The sequence below is a fragment of the Stenella coeruleoalba genome (assembly GCF_951394435.1).
Source record: "Stenella coeruleoalba genome assembly, chromosome: 21".
NCBI classification, from domain to species: Eukaryota; Metazoa; Chordata; class Mammalia; order Artiodactyla; family Delphinidae; genus Stenella; species Stenella coeruleoalba.
Window position 1 is genome coordinate 17,626,960 of NC_137167.1, and position 16,469 is coordinate 17,643,428.

A 16,469-nucleotide genomic window follows, 5' to 3' on the forward strand; every position below is an offset into this window, starting at 1 on the left:
CATATAGAGGTGGAAATGAGGATAGGATGTTTGGGGGGCCATAATTTTTTTTTCACTGAGGTGTAATCTTTTTTAATAGAAATAGTGTGAGAATAAATGGACTTAATGTGGCATCCCAATCATGTCTACCTCCATACCCCTTCCCAGTAAGATTAAACTCCTTCCCATCCTCTGTTAATTTCCTTGTCACAGTCTACCTGATTAAAATCCTCTCCCAGTGTTCCTAATTTATCTCAACATAATCTCCATCGAAATACCCTGTTTACAGTTAACCGTCTTTGGAGTCTTTTCCTTCCATTTCACCCTACAGTAATTTTCACCTTTTATATTTCTCTAGAATTCACTGAACACATAGCTAAACTGATAGCCAAAATTATAGTCCTTACTAAATACCATGTAATTTAGTAGCTAATTTTATTAACTTCTGATCTGTTCAATCCTATAGCAGTCCTCAGTAAGAAAGATTCTATTATTATCCCCATTTACAAAGGAGGCAACTCAAGCCCAGACTCAAATCTTGGTCTACTAATTCTAGAGTGTTTTAAGTACACTGCCCTCATTTTATTTTATCTATATGGTTAGAGATCTCTTTATACAAATGTTACTGTGTTTCCTTTTGAGCAAAAACACCACGTTTTATATTTACTTGTTTTCTCATTTTATGGAATACAGTATCTCTTTTAAGTACTGAGTAGACAGTTGCTGGCTTGATTTCTTAACTGGTTGATTCAAAAGTGTTTGACTTAATTGCCAAGGGCTTTGGCCTCTAAGCAATTTTAAATTTTCAAAGCTTTGTGGGCAGTAGACTGATGAAAGTGGTGATTTTCGAAGATTTAGCTAGAAGTGAGAGATTGGAGTGTAAAGATTAGAGCATCTGTAATCCAAGCATGATATAATAAACATTCAGACACAATCAGTTGTGTCAAGGTAACAGAAAAATGGCAAATGTAGAATAGGAAGTGTTCACTAGCTCTATGATTGATGCAGACATAAACGCTAAAGTTGAAACTTGGTCATTAGAAGAATGGCTGCATTGTTGACAGGAACATAGAAGTCTAGCAGGTCTGGCAAAGATAAATTATTTTGTGTGGATAATACTGACATTTGTTTGAAAAAATTTTGGTTTTAGAGTGTTAGGACATTCAAGTGGGATATTCAAGTAGATATATCCAATTAGTAGTTACTCCATAAAATGTGACACTATAGACCTGAGAAGGAGTCTTTCATACGAAAGAGCTATTGAATTTAAGAGTATGAATCATCCAAAGGAGAAAATGTGAAAAGAGAACAGAACGTCATGGACAAATAATGTAACTTTTCTATATTTCAATTATAGAGTCCTTACTAATTAAAGTACATGTTACCATTTTTAATGACCTCTTTATTTTAATAAACCCATGAATACCTAGATTTTGTTTTAGATTCATGTATTCCCAATTGAATGTAAATGTTCTATATATTAGTATAAATACTGGAATATATATATTTACTATGAATTTGAACTTTGAAATAACTAAATTTTTACTATACATTATATCTGTTATAAAGTTTTGATCTCCTTTTGCGTAAGAACACACAGCAAACAAGAAATGCTGTTGTTCTTCCTTCAAAATATATCCAGGGTCAGATCACTTGTTATCACCTACCATCAACCTGCTTTACACTACCAGCATCTTCTATCTGGATTACTGTAGTAACCTCCATCTCATCTCTTTGCTTTTATCCTTGCTCCATTATACTCTATTCTCAGCATAGCTCACATTACTCTTCTGCTCAGAACTTACCTATTAAGGCTTCCCATGTGACTCAGAGTAAAATCTAAGGCCTCACCAATACACTGACCTTTCTGGTCCCTGAACACATTTCTACCTTAAGGCCTTTGCGCCAGCCATGATTTCCCTTTGCCTGGTGTGTGCTTCCCTCAAAATCAGTATCGCTAATACTGTATACAATTAATTTTATATTATTTATATATACATATGTGTATTATGTACTTATGTTGTTTTTTTGTCTTTCTCTGGCTCTCTCCCCAACACACACATGTGTGCACAAACACTAGACTGTAAACCCCATGAGGCCAGGGATATTTGCTCTGTTCACTGTTATCTCAAGTGCCTAGAAATGTACCTATCACATATTAGACATTCAATAAATACCAGTTGAATAAATAAATATAACAGCAGCCAACACTTAATGAAGGCTTACTTCATGTCATACTTTTCTAAAGCTTTAAATTATTCCAGCATCCTTGCTTTACTGATACGGAAACTGAACCATAGGTCGGTTAAGTAACATGCCACATCTCACACCGCTAGCAGCCTGGTTTCTAGCCAGAGTTCCCAGCCATCAGTGTGGTACTTCTGTTGAAGATGATCGCTGTGTTTGGTGCTATAAAGTTTTTATGGAAGAACCAGAAGTTGTATATTAGCCTCTACATGCAAAATACTTCTCATATACCTGGATTCACATTGTTAGTATACAATGATTAAATATACAGATGAATGCCATTACTTTGAAGCCTTGAAATATTAAGCTTAAAGAAATAGAGAATCACACCAAGAATTTGATGTCTCACTTGCCAAATGAGCAGGCTCAACCAGTTGCATCCATCATTAGTTAAAGCCAGTCTCAAGGCCTGCAGAGCCGTGGTACTGTCAACAGTGTTATATGGATCTAATATCTGAATCCTTATCAGCATCATTTTCATTTTTTAGACAGGTTTCATTTATCATACCATTGTGCTATATTTCACATCAAATGTCAAGATAAAGTCTCTGATGTCAAAGACATAGAGGTTTTCCAGGCTTGCTCATCAGAATGCAGTGATCCTGGACATTCGGAGAAAATGGATGACACTGGACTTTTAAAGCAGTTGGCATTAGGTGAACTTTAGAGCGAGTGTCATTCTTAAGACAATATAAGAGAAGTTTCAAGGACTAAAGCTATCCGAAGAACTGGACTAGAAAAACTGTCATAGCAGGTAGTCCAGCATGACTGGGACCCAGACTGAGCAGTGTTTTACTCATGTTTCAATCAGTGAGGCAGTGACAGGAAAAAGTACCAAGTACGGACGGTGATCAAAGGATGATCTAATAGATATGCTAAAAGATTCATAATTAAGGAAAAATTGCCTAGCCACCCAGGGTACTTTCATCCATGTGAAGATGCTTCCATATATAGGATTATCAAAGATTATCATGTGAGCACTAAGAGTGAAAATGTGAATGTCCATTTTCACAGATAAGCCAAAAAAGAGGAAAAATATAAGAGACTATGCTTCAAAAGACAGTGGTCCTTTTCTTGTTTATTTTTTGTTTAAATGCATTTTATAGATTTTTCTTGATAATACCATCTTTTTATCACCTAGTAGCCCCATAAGTAACAAAAAATGATCTGTACCAGGGAAATGAATAAAAGAGAGGTTAAATGGCTTTCCTGGGGGAAAACATTTAATTTATTTGCAAAGCTAGAATAGGGCAAAAGAGAAACTCTGTTCCTGATGCATTTCTTACACCAATCACAGATGATGCAAAATATTCAGTGATATGAAATGCGTGATTTTATTTTTAACACAGAATCACGTAAATTTTAAGCTACATTAGTTTTGTTGTTGTTCTTGAATTTTAGATTACATTTACAATAATGACATGAGAATCGTAATGTTCCTTGATGGTTGATTTTTTTCCCAAAGATAAAAAGGAAAAAAGCCCACATATTTTTTTTTAAATTATACTTTTCATATATATCTGATATGACAGAGTTACCAAAACTTTTGCATTGTAGATTTACATATTCAGTTCATCTCACATCAAAAGCTGTTCTGTTGGATTTTAAAATGAAGAATATAACATAACTTTTCATTTTGAACTTACTACTTTAGTTACCAAAAAAATTCTATGAGAGTAATTATACTGTGCATTTCAAATTTTCTTTCATTAGTGAATAAAAGAAAATCTATAATAAGGCTAGAAATGTGTTCTCAGGAAAATATTAATTACTAAAATTGCTTAGAAGCTGAGTCATAGGGCCTTTTAAGTTTTTGCCGTACACTTGGAAGAAACTTAGTCTTACTGCATTGTCACATTTTTTACCTCAACATTTTGAAAGCACAGTGAATATGAGAAGCTCTCTCATCAGTCATATTATCAGTTTTGTTCAAAAAGTAAAAGGTGCTTCTCCAAACATAGTTTATCCCCAGTAGCTGTCTTACTAGTGTCTGGGGCTTAGGGTTGTTTTGTAGTATCTGCAGAGTCTTCCAGCTCTGCACTCTGTGTTCTCATTGGCTGACCTTCTAGGGAGGGCCAATTATAATGAACTATTTCAGCATATTCTGCTGAGGATTTCCTTAGTATCGATTGGAGCTTTTTGTTCTTGGTGTTCTGTTTTATTACTTTTTCTCCCCCTCCCCTCCCCCCTTTACAGTATGTGAACTACCCGTCTTATTGACACTGTAATTCAGGTCAAGCTCATAAGGACAGCCATTTCTTCACTGTACTAGCAGGGCTGACAACTTTTTGTAGAGAAGGGTTTGATTAAGACCAATCATACCCTTCCTAGCCTGGGGAAATCAAACACAGTGGCATTCTTGGCCACCAGGATATAGATAATACCTATTTATATCTCTTAGGTAAATCCAGGAGGACTTCGCCTAGCTATTGAATCATCTATATCACATCTGCCATTTGGTGTAGCAGCCTAGCAAGAACTAGTGCTACCTCAGAGAAGTTTATGTAGTTTGATGAATAAAAAGAGGACCCCTAAGGAAAGGGCTAGGAATATGTAACTGTCAAGAAATGGAGAAATCTTTTATTAGGATGTCAGAGTGCTAAGTACCTCGGGATTTCCACTCGTTTTGTGCACCAGCAGGTGACCCGGATACTCCCATTTGCCAGCAGAAGCCCACCTGCCTGCCCGTCTGCCCACCTGCGTGCTCTCACACTTTGTTTTTACTATAAGACTCAAGTAATTGGTTCCATCTTAAGCAAGATTATAGTGTCATACAGTGGGAAGATCACAGAATACCTTTAAGTACTTCTATTAAATTTAACACTAAATAAATAAGATAGTATATCTTAATAGTTCAAAAGAATCTCTTCCTGGATATTAGTATTCTCAGAAACTGAGAAGGAAATAATAAAGATGATTTCATTTTAGTTCTGGGTACCTGGGCATACCAAAGAGACTCAGGCCTAGGGTGTCATTACTGCATTCCTACTAACTAATATATCTTAAAATAGCATCTTCTTTATTTAGAGTTACATGGTTAAAAAAAAAAAAAGGATTGATTCTATCATATATAGAAAACGGATCCCTCATTGTCTATAGGCTTTGATCAGGAAAGCAGTGGCTCTTCTACTGGCAAATCTTAAATAGGCAAGATTAACTTTTTTTTTCTTTCTTTTTAAAAAGACTTTATTTTTTTAAGATCAGTTTTAGGTTTACAACAAAGTTGAGAGGAAGGTACTGAGATTGCTTATATATCCCCTGACCTCACACATTTATAGTCTCTCCCATTATCAATATCACTCACCAAAATGGTTTTGTTTTTTTGTTTGTTTTTTTACCGAGGACAAACCTACACTGACACATCATAATCACCCAAAGTGTATAGTTTACCTTAGAGTTCACTCTTGGTGGTGTACATTCTATGGGTGGAAACTTAGATTACTGATTTCAGATCTTTCTTCTTTTCTAATATATGCATTCAATGCTATGAATATCCCCCAAGCACTGTTTTCATTACATTCCACAATTTTGATAAGTTGTTTTTCATTTTCATTTAGTCGAAATATTTTTAAATGTCTCTTGAGATTTCTTCTTTAACCCATTTGTTATTTAGAAGTGTTCTGTTTTTTTTGTGGGAGGGATGAGAATTAATTACTTAAACTTAAAGACATAAGTTTATTTAAGAGCAATGAGGGAACTCTCTTGACTTCTTGGAAGTGTTGCCAAAGAAAATACAGGATTTTCATCCTACATTCTGATTTTATGTTGATAATAAATCATCATGTTTTCTTCTTTTTGCTATTGCAGTACTTCTGTTGCAAAGAATGAGAGTCATATGCTAGACGAGTGAGAGATTATCACTTAAATATTTTCTTAAATTTCAAGTGTCTGCTCTTCTTGTACTGGGAGATAGTAAATAAGGGACTGAAAAAAGCTGAAAGGATTCACACAGGTAATTTTTCATGACATATGCAAGAAGGGGGAAAGAAAATGAGCAAATAAAATTTCATAACTAATTTGAGTCAAACTGCATGAAAAGACTGGACAGAAAGAATTCATGTAGATGGTAAATTATAATCACAACAGCATTTCCTTTAGCTGTTGACAAGCTCTTGGTTCATTCTGCAATCATGTACTTTAAAAATGAAAGAAGGGACCAAAAGTGCTTTTGTGGATTTGACCTTGAACTGAAACTGTCATTTGGGTAACAGCAGGCACTATCAAACCTTAGTCTTCATTTGCCATTTTCTTGGTGTCATAAATGCTTCTTTTTAAATAAGTTACATTTTTTTCAGTGATCAGAATTCAGAATCACATCTCTCTGGGATTGGTGTGAGCACTTTTTTTTTTCTTGTAAGGAACTTATGCCAAAGCATACCTACTTTGTTACAGTTACTAGAATTAAATGATATTGCATGTAGAGCTTGTGTTAAACACAATGAGTGCTTGATAAATGGTAGTTGTTATTAGCACTTGGTATGGTTGTATTTGTTATTATCTATGCTGTTACAGTTATTAGAATAAAACCTTCATTTCTTAGTTCTGAAGATCTTAGTTTCTAATCAGATGAAGTAATGTCAAGCACATGGCTTATAGTATTTTATTTGTCTTGCTACACTGCTGTCATTGATTGGTAAATATTTAATAGAATAAAAAGAAAACACGCATAATAGGATTCCTCAGAAGCTATAATGTGAATAAACCAGAAACGGCTATTTTTTAGTCAGTTTGCTTGAAGCTGTGATTTAAAAATATATCCAAACACAACATTGGATGAGGCAGCTGCACTACAAATGACTGAGAAATTAGAGATGGAAACAAAGACAGTTTAGATCAGAGTATCAAGAGTAGCCTTTGCACGACCAAGACAGAATTGATGACAATATACACAAGACTGTATATGCTTCTGCAAGATCATAGGAATCATCTAATCCAGTTCCTAGTTTTCTAGATGAGGTGATATTGAAAATCTGAGAGATTTGGTGACATGCCCAGGGTTGAGGACAAGATGGAATAACTTTCCGACTCCTAGTTAAATACTCTTTCCATTAAAGCAGAAATACTGTGGGAATCAGCAAAATATCCTGGATGGAGATTTTTGTCAAATTTCTATAACTGACTGGTATCAACTAATAGAGTTCTTACTAGGTATAGGACACTGTACATTTCTCAATGGGGTTAAACGGTTATAGTAATTATATTTTGAAAAAAATCAGTTGAAATTCTCTAATAAAATGAATGCATTGATAAAGCTATCTCCTTATTTTTAAAACTTTGATAATGTGGAAAAGAGTCATATAGCTTTTGATAGGTCATTTTCTACCTACTTTGAAGGATGGAGAGTCATTAGACTTAGTTGCTCTAATTTGTACCTTATGCTTATATTAAGTACATTTTACAGTAACTCTGGAAGAATCATTACATTGTACGTATGTGTTTGTGGTAAAACCTTTTAACAAATTATATTAAGTTTACTTCTGATGTTAGGTTGCTTTCTACAGTTTACAGTTACATCAGCCAGCAACATTTTCATCTGTTATTTCTAGTTTACTATAATTATTTTATTCAAAAATAACTAATAATTATTTTATTCAAAAACTATAAATAAAGGCTTAATTCATAGATTCATCCATTGTTTATCTTCAAGGCATAAAACATGCAATACAAAGAAAAAAATCTACCCAACATCTGCTTTTGCCCGGATTGTAATTTTCGCTTCTTTGTCTTGTTTTATAGAGCTACATCCATGGGAGCAGCCAGGCTCAATTCGTGGCAGAGTCACACATTATTCTGCTACTAAGTATCCTTTAAAACACAGATGGACTGAAAAGGACAAAGCAAAGCTGCATGCTATCAAATTGATTTTTTTCTAATATCAAGACTTTCAAGACATTAAATTTTAAACTTTACCATTTGACTAATTTTCTAATTCCTATGCTGATTATTTTTTCTTGCATTGTAATTTTTTAAATTCTGAATCATTAACAGACTGTAATTTTCTCTTTTTTTTTTAACTGACTACTGAATTATGAAGAATAGCTTTTGCTCTGCATTGATTATCTCTGGCTAGGGTTTTTTGTGACGTTTGTATGGTTTTCCCCTTTAGGATCTTAATGGGGAGAAAAAAGTGTCCTATGATATAAAAAGCAGGATAAAAAAATTATCTTAGTACTGGTTCCCTTAAATATTATAGTAAGTGAGAAGAGGGAGATTTAGGATAATTCGACATCTTTTTGGAACATGGAAGACTAAATGTTATGAATCAGATAACAGTACAATTCATGGTTTAGAGGTAGAAGGGTAAAGAAGATAGCAGGATAGGAAAGAGGTAAGGTTCATGTCTAAAAACTAAATATTACTAGAATGAAGTAAGGTTACTTTTAGGGCAAAAGACTGTACTTTGGGGGAACACTGACATTTGTGTGAGTCCTGTGGAAATATTTGTATGTTAAATTCAGTGTTGAAAGTGTTGAGTCATTATCGGGATTTAGAGTGTGCCTTATAGTGTCATTTATAAAATTTGATTACTCTCCTGGTTACTGAGATTCATATTCAAATGAAGCAGTCTAGACCAAATTTTCCAGTATTTGATGTAACCATAACTATTTAAACCTTTAAGGATTCTTAGGACTCACCTAGGCCAAAACTTTATTTTATAGCTAGGAAAACTAAAACCGACAAGATTTAATGGATTTGCCTTAGGTTGGAGGAAGAACTAGGATTAGAATTGTTTTGTTTTGTTTTTAATAGTCTACTGGTTGTACAGGTTTTATATATATTATTGTATTATTATTTATAGGATTTCATGAATAAGTGTCAGTCATGACATCTTGAAGTTTTAAATTTTATTCTGGGTGGAAAAGACTATCTTTTAATAGCATTAAAGCTTTGTATTTTATTACTTTGTTGTGCTATAACAGTGCACTCTTTAATCCACCTAGCAAATATGTATATGCCACCTCTAGTTCTCTTTTACTTGCATAATATGTTCTGGACAGTGCATCAGGTGCCAGGATATACTGAGACTTGTATTAACTATAGTGGAGGAAAGGAGTGGGAAGTTCTTAAAAGCACTCCCAATTCTCAAGAAACTCACAAACTTCCTCATTTGTAACACCAGGTTTAGTAAACTAACCGCACGGCACCTCTCTGTGGAATATGAGATAGCTAGCACAAAGAAGCCATCTAGCACTCACTAAAGGCTTTGGTTTTTCCTGTTGTATTTTTTCCCATCTTTCTCACTCAAAACTTTGCTGGTCATAGATACCATGCATAAACATTTACTGGTTGATTCTTTTAACATTTGGCAAAGGCGTAGATGACCAGAAACAAAACAAACAAAACAAAAACATAGTCCTGTGGTATTTATCAGAATTCTAAAGGTTATACTGGGAACATAATGGATTAATTTTTCTGGAGTGTGATTCACTGAGCCCATTAATCATGTGTAATTAACAAGATAGTAAAATGATACCTTTGGAAAATCTGACCTTGGAAATGAAGCTTTAAATGAGATTTTAAGACTCCATTTTCTATTAGAGGGGAACTAAACACTATCTTTTTGAAACTCACCAAACAACATCGACCATCTTCTTCCTCTGTATCAGTTCTCAACATTTTTATTCCTTTCATCCTTGGCTACTCATACTTGAGTGCATTTCATGGAACTGTGCATATCTGTAACCCATTCCTTGCATTTACTTAATTACCTATGTGCTTTGTGGCTTCACAATTAAGAAGGTACTATGATGAGTATTTTTTGCTCTAGTCTGTCTCAGATTGTTTACTTAAATGGAGGTATTTCCAATTCCATTCTCAAATTTTGTGATCTTGATAAGTTAACTACGTGGTTTCTCTTTTCCAGCTTTCATAGGATAAGAGATTAATACTTTCTGCACATTTAGAGGGAATTGAGGTGAGGAAATAAAATATTTGCAAATACATTTCTAGGAACATCTCATCCTTATTAAAAAAATTAAGGGTAATGCCATATTTGCTCTTAATTTATCTTTTAATTATATAAGTTAATTTATGAAGTAAAACACATTTGTGTTAAAACACAGTACAGTAATCCCCCCACAAGTCCATAGGAAATACGTTCCAAGACCACCCGCAGTGGATGCCTGAAACTGTGGATAGTACCGAACCCTACATATACTATATTTTTCCTATACATACATACCTATGATAAAGGTTAATTTATACATCAGGCACAGTCAGAGAATATCCAAACTGCCAGCATCACTACTCTTGTGCTTTGAGGCCATTATTAAGTAAAAAGGGTCACTTGAACACAAGCACTGTGATCCCACGACAGTTTATCTGGTAACAAGATGGCTACTAAGTGACAAATGAATGGGTAGTGAATGCGGCGTGGATACTCTGGACAAAGGGATGATTGACATCCGGGTGGGACAGGGCAGGAAGGTGTGAGATTGCATCATGCTACTCAGAATGACATTTAAATCTCAATTTAAAACTTACGAATTATTTTGGAATTTTCCATATGATGTTTTCGGACCGTGGGTAACTGAAACCACAGAAGAGAACCTCCGGAAAAGGGGGAATATGTACTGGAGGTAACTTTTTGGTTCTTATTTGTATGGACTTTTTTTTTGTCTTTTCTATCTGATTTCAATCCATGATGTGGCATTTTAGCAGTATACTTTATTCCAAACAGCCTATAAATACATCAGGAGTACCTAGCAAAAGGAATGAAAAGGTGTGTTTGAGACCATCATTCCATTGTATGGCAGGAATTCCCCAAGGTTTCATTTCCTGGCTCACTGACATCAAGCTGAGATTTAGGATGCAAAGAAATTTCACAAACATTATGAAGTCTTCCATGTAGATTTTTTTTTTTTAACATCCTTATTGGAGTATAATTGCTTTAACAGTAATACACAGAATTAAAAGCCCCTATTTTCTTTCTGCTACTGGTAACTATTTGTTGCTTTATCGCTCCTGTTATTTTTATTTACAGGTATCTATGAAAAGAGAAAATGTCTTTCAAAATGGTGGACTCATTAAAATTATCAGTAAAAGTTTAATAGAAGCCAGTATCTAATAATTTCTTTTTTTATATATACTTTATGATTTTACTTTTCTTTGGCAGAGTCTACCGATATTGTTTAAACTTATCATGTAATTTTTTTGTAATTTGCATGTATATTTTTTCTCTTTAAACAACAACAACAAAAAAGGTAAATTCCAGGTGGTTGCTTTTTGTTTAGAGAACATTTATGCCTTTTGGTTTTCTCTTCCTAATTTAGTAAGCGAGATCATTAGATGCAATTGCTATATACAAAATTTTATTGAAAAGAAACCTAAGAAACAACAGATGGATTCATTTGCTATCATAGGTTATTGATTCACATTTAGTAAAAGTAAGATTTTTCTCCCTTTTAGTAGTGTTTTATTTCAGTACCTTATGGGGGTGCGGGGGGAGAACAGTCCTAAGTAGTCTTTGAGAGAAAACTATTTTAAAAAGGAATAAAAAAATGTTATGACGTTTTAATAAGGAATATACGAACTAAGACTAACTCATATAATCCTTTATATTTTTCCAAGTAAAATATTTTTTTAATTTTTAATTTAGTTATGTAATGAAAATATAAGGTATTTGCTGTTTGCAAGAAGGTAGACTGATAGAGAAATCATTTTAATCTGGTATGCCAGATCCTATAATCAGTGCTTGGAAGGAGCAACTTGATGCCTGCAGAAGTTGAATGGACTTTTCAGCTGGGTTTTGATACAGCAGAAAAGGGTTTCTCCCCACGTGGAGAATGAGTGAGCGAGAATATTCCAGTGGAAGGTGCAACAGGTACAAAAACATAAAATGAGAGAGTATTCTCAAACTGTGAAGGGCAGATTGATGAAAGGTTAGTTGGCTGGATAATGAATATCTCCCCATACCTTGCTAAGAAATTTCAATCACCAAGATACGTTATATGTGCTAGGTGAAACAAGACACATGAATGAGTTCCAGGATTGGCTTTATACTGTCAAGTATACAAATTCTGACCTGTCCCTTAATTCTGCATATCCTCTAAGTTCTGTAATCTCAAGAAGATGACATGAGATTAGTGTCAATTGGAAGTAAAAGTTCTGAAATAAAAGGCAAAGGTTTTACTAGCAATAATAACAGTTTTAAAATATTTAAGAACATGTATTCTTACATGGTTCATATTTGCTTTTCCTATGAGAAAAATATTTGTTTTCCATTTATTATGAAAGAGTATGATTTTACTCTGATTTGTTTTCAATCTATGATAGAGAGCAAATATTTCTTTTATTTTAATGTGTTATATCCAAGGAGAAACATACTGTAGAAGAAAATTAGTGACGGATGCAAGTTGATAGTTTAGATTTAGATAGAAGACCAAGTCTTCTATAATGTGCTGACTTTTTTCAACATTTGTTTGCATTTATCTTTAAATTGACAATCCTGATTCTCTTCCTAGGAGCAACAGTAAACCCAACATCATGTGCAATTGAGATTGGATTATAATGTAATGCAAATGTCTGTGTCACCAGTTCAGTAGGATGCTCACTGCCTCTGGGTTTTGTATATAATTTACACAAACAGCAACTTCTGTTTTATGTAGGATCATATCAATATTTTGACTTTTTTCGTGGTAAGGTGATTGACAGGATAAAGAGAGAAACTGGAGAGTACACAGTAGTTGAGTGTATATTGCTATGATATTAATCAATGCAAATGTGCAAAGTAATACATGAAGTAGAACAAGGGTGTGTGTTTGTGTGTGTGTGTGTGTGTGTGTGTGGGTATAGGCATTAACAATCTCAGAGCAATAGAAAAAGTCTCAGAACATTATAATTTATCTAGTGTATATTTACATCTCTTTTATTCTCTTTTAATGTTGAGACTCTTTATAAGCATAGTCAAATGGTTACACCCATCAGTTTAATGACAGAAAAGCATCTGTTATTCCAGAGTCAGACACAGAATCTCTTAGAGATTTGTAGGACCTTTCGTTAGTCATTCAGCCTTCCACCCAATGAAGGAAGACCTACACATTAACTCTGACAGATAATCTTCAAGCTTATTCCTCTGTCTATAAATCAGTCCTTTATCTAAGAATGTTTATGTTACCAATGTGATTTTTTTTCCCGAAATGATAAGTATTATGTAGGCTCTACAGTTTTAGCCAAAACTGTTTTCAGTGATACAGTAGAACTTAAGCTAAATAATTCTCAATACTCAAAGTCCTTAAGTTTAAAAGTATCTTTAAATAAAAGAGGAGGGGTTGGCAAGTTTAAAGCCATTTTAGTTTAATTCATATATCTTAATTACAGCCATCAAGTTTAAAGTAGGTTCACAGCTCATTCCTTGTTAAAGCCTACTCACTTTTGCGGGAAACATTCTGAGTACAAACTCACACTTGGTTCCTGACCCTGCTGTTTTCTAATAAAATATTTTATCTTGGAGTTGTACATAACACCTGTATCTAGTAATCCCTTTGCTTTAAAATTCCTACTTCAAGATCATAACACAAGGGTTTACTAAGTTTTTCATTTCTTTATTTTCACATAAGAGCAAAGCTAACTTCCTCTCAGACATAATAGTTTATAGTATCTTTGGCATGGTCTTTTAGATCCTCTATAGCAAGGGTTGGCAAACTAGGACCAGCAAGGGCCAAATCCAGCCTGTCTTTTTTTTTTTTTTTTTTTTTCTTTGCGGTACGGAGTTCTCTCACTGTTGTGGCCTCTCCCGTTGCGGAGCACAGGCTCCGGACGCACAGGCTCAGCGGCCATGGCTCACGGGCCTAGCCGCTCCGCAGCATGTGGGATCTTCCCGGACCAGGGCACGAACCCGTCCCCTGCATTGGCGGGCGGATTCTCAACCACTGCGCCACCAGGGAAGCCCCTGTCTACTATTTTTATAAATAAAGTTTTATTGGAACACAGCCACACCTTTTCATTTGCGTATTGTCTATGATTACTTTGCACTACAATAGCAGAGTTGAGTAGTAACAATACACCATACAGCTTGCATAGCCCAAAATATTTACTTTCTGGCCCTTTAGATAAAAAGTTTGCAAACTACTGCTATGTAGAATATGAATAGTAGAAAACAAAAACCCACAACAACCTCATTACCCCAAGACAGTTGCTTTCAACTTTTTATTATCTTTCTTTCCCTGCATTTCTCTTATTTATTTTTAAAGAGATGAGATTATATTGTTTTTGAACATTTTCACTTGACATAAAATTTTATGCTTATACATTATGTTAAAATAGATTTAGCTATTTTGTTCCTTTGCTTCTCCCTCATTATTTTCATCTAACCCTCTCATCATCCTTACTTCATTCCTTCTATGTTCTTTTGGTTTCCAACTTTTAGACACTAGCTTTGTGGCTTTGCACAAGTTATTTGGACCTCTCTGGTGGCTTCAGTTTCCTTGTTTGTAAACCGAGGATAATAATGATCTTCCAGTATCTACATACATCAAAGAGTAGTTCAAAGAGTAGTTGGTACTGGGTAAGATAGTGAACAAAACAAAGTTCCTACCCTTTGGGGGCTAACATTTGTAGTGACAGGACAGAGACAATAAGTAAATAAAAAAGATACGGAATCTAAAATTTCTTTAAAAAAACAATGTTAATAGAGAAAAACAAAGCAGGAAAAAGAAGTACAGAGTTCAAGGGAGGCTTCTCTGATGTCATTGGAGCAAAAACCTAAAGGAAGTGAGGGAGTGAGTTACATGGACATTGGGGGGAAAGAGTATTCAAGCAGTGGGGTAGCAGTTGCAAAGATCCTGAGGCAGAGGGGTTCCTCTTGTTGGCAGAATACCAAGGGCATAAGTCAGAGCAATCAAGGGCAGAGAAGTATAGGAAGTGGGTCAGGATATAAATCAGGTACAGCCTTGGTGTCATTTTGAGGTCTTTAGCTTTTACTCAGAGTGAGATGGAAAGCTATTAGAGTGCTCTGAGGAGAAGAATGGCATTACCTGACTGACTTTAACGATATATTAGAAAGTCCATACTATCTAAGGCAATCTACAGATTCAATGCAATTCCTTTCAAAACACTAATGGCATTTTTTCACAGAACGAGAACAAATAATCCTAAAATTTGCATGGAACTGCAAAAGACCCTGATTAGCCAAAGCGACCTTGAGAAAGAATGACAAAGCTGGAGGTATCATGCTCCCTGATATCAAACTATATTAAAAAGCTATGGTAATATTATAAAAACAGTATGGTATGAGCACAAAAACGGACACATAGATCAGTGGAACAGAGAGCCCAGAAATAAACCTGTGCACTTATGGTCAGTTAATCTACAAAGGAGGCAAGAATATACAATGGGGAAAAGACTACCCCTTTAATAAATGGTGTTGGGAAAACTGGACAGCTACATGCTAAAAATGAAACTGGACCACTTTCTCACACGATATACAAAAATAGATTCAAAATGGATTAAAGACCTGAAACTAGAATACTCCTAGAAGAAAACATAGGCACTATGCTCTTTGACATAGGTCTTAGTGTTAATTTTTTGGATCTGTCTCCTCAGGTAAGGGAAACAAAAGCAAACAAGTGGGACTACATCAAACTAAAAATCTTTTGCACATTGAAAAAAACCATCAACAAAATGAAAAGGTAGCCTACTGAATGGGAGAAGATATTTGCAAATCATATATCCAATAAGGGGTTAATATCATAATAAAGAAGTCATACAACTCAGTATCAAAAAGCAAACAACCTAATTAAAAAATGGGCAGAGGACTTGAAGAGGACTTCCTCTTTTCTAAGGAAGACATATGATGGGCAACAGACACATGAAAAGATGCTCTACATCGCTAATCATCAAGAAACCGCAAATAAAATCGACGATAAGATACCACCTCACACCCATCAGAATGGCTATCATCAAGAAGTTAATAAATAGCAAGTGTTGGCGAGGATGTGGAGAAAACAGAACCCTTGTGCACTGTTGGTGGGAATCTAATTTGGCACAGCCACTATGGAAAACAGTATGGAAGTGCCTCAAAAAAATTAAAAATAGAACCAGCATATGATTCAGCAATTTTACTTCTGGATATTTTATTTACCTGAAGAAAACAAAAACACTAATTCTGAAATATATATGCACCTGTGTTCATTGTAGCATTATTTACAATAAGCAAGATATGGAAGCAACCAAAGTGACCATCAATGGATGAATGGATAAAGAAGATATGGTGTGTGTGTGTATGTGTGTGTATAGACACACAC

At 34.6% G+C, this 16,469-nt stretch overlaps 1 protein-coding gene across 3 annotated transcripts in view; it reads left to right on the top strand.

The window, feature by feature from the left end:
* Positions 1-16,469, top strand: part of TUSC3 (tumor suppressor candidate 3) — a 183,585-nt gene that overhangs the window by 146,826 nt on the left and 20,290 nt on the right. The window contains exon 7 of one of the 3 annotated variants that reach the window (XM_079908908.1): positions 7,963-8,026. The exons of the other annotated variants lie outside the window; for them this stretch is intronic. Coding sequence (XP_079765034.1) covers positions 7,963-8,026 — 64 coding nt within the window. The remainder of the gene's footprint in view (positions 1-7,962; positions 8,027-16,469) is intronic. 3 annotated transcript variants of the gene reach the window in all.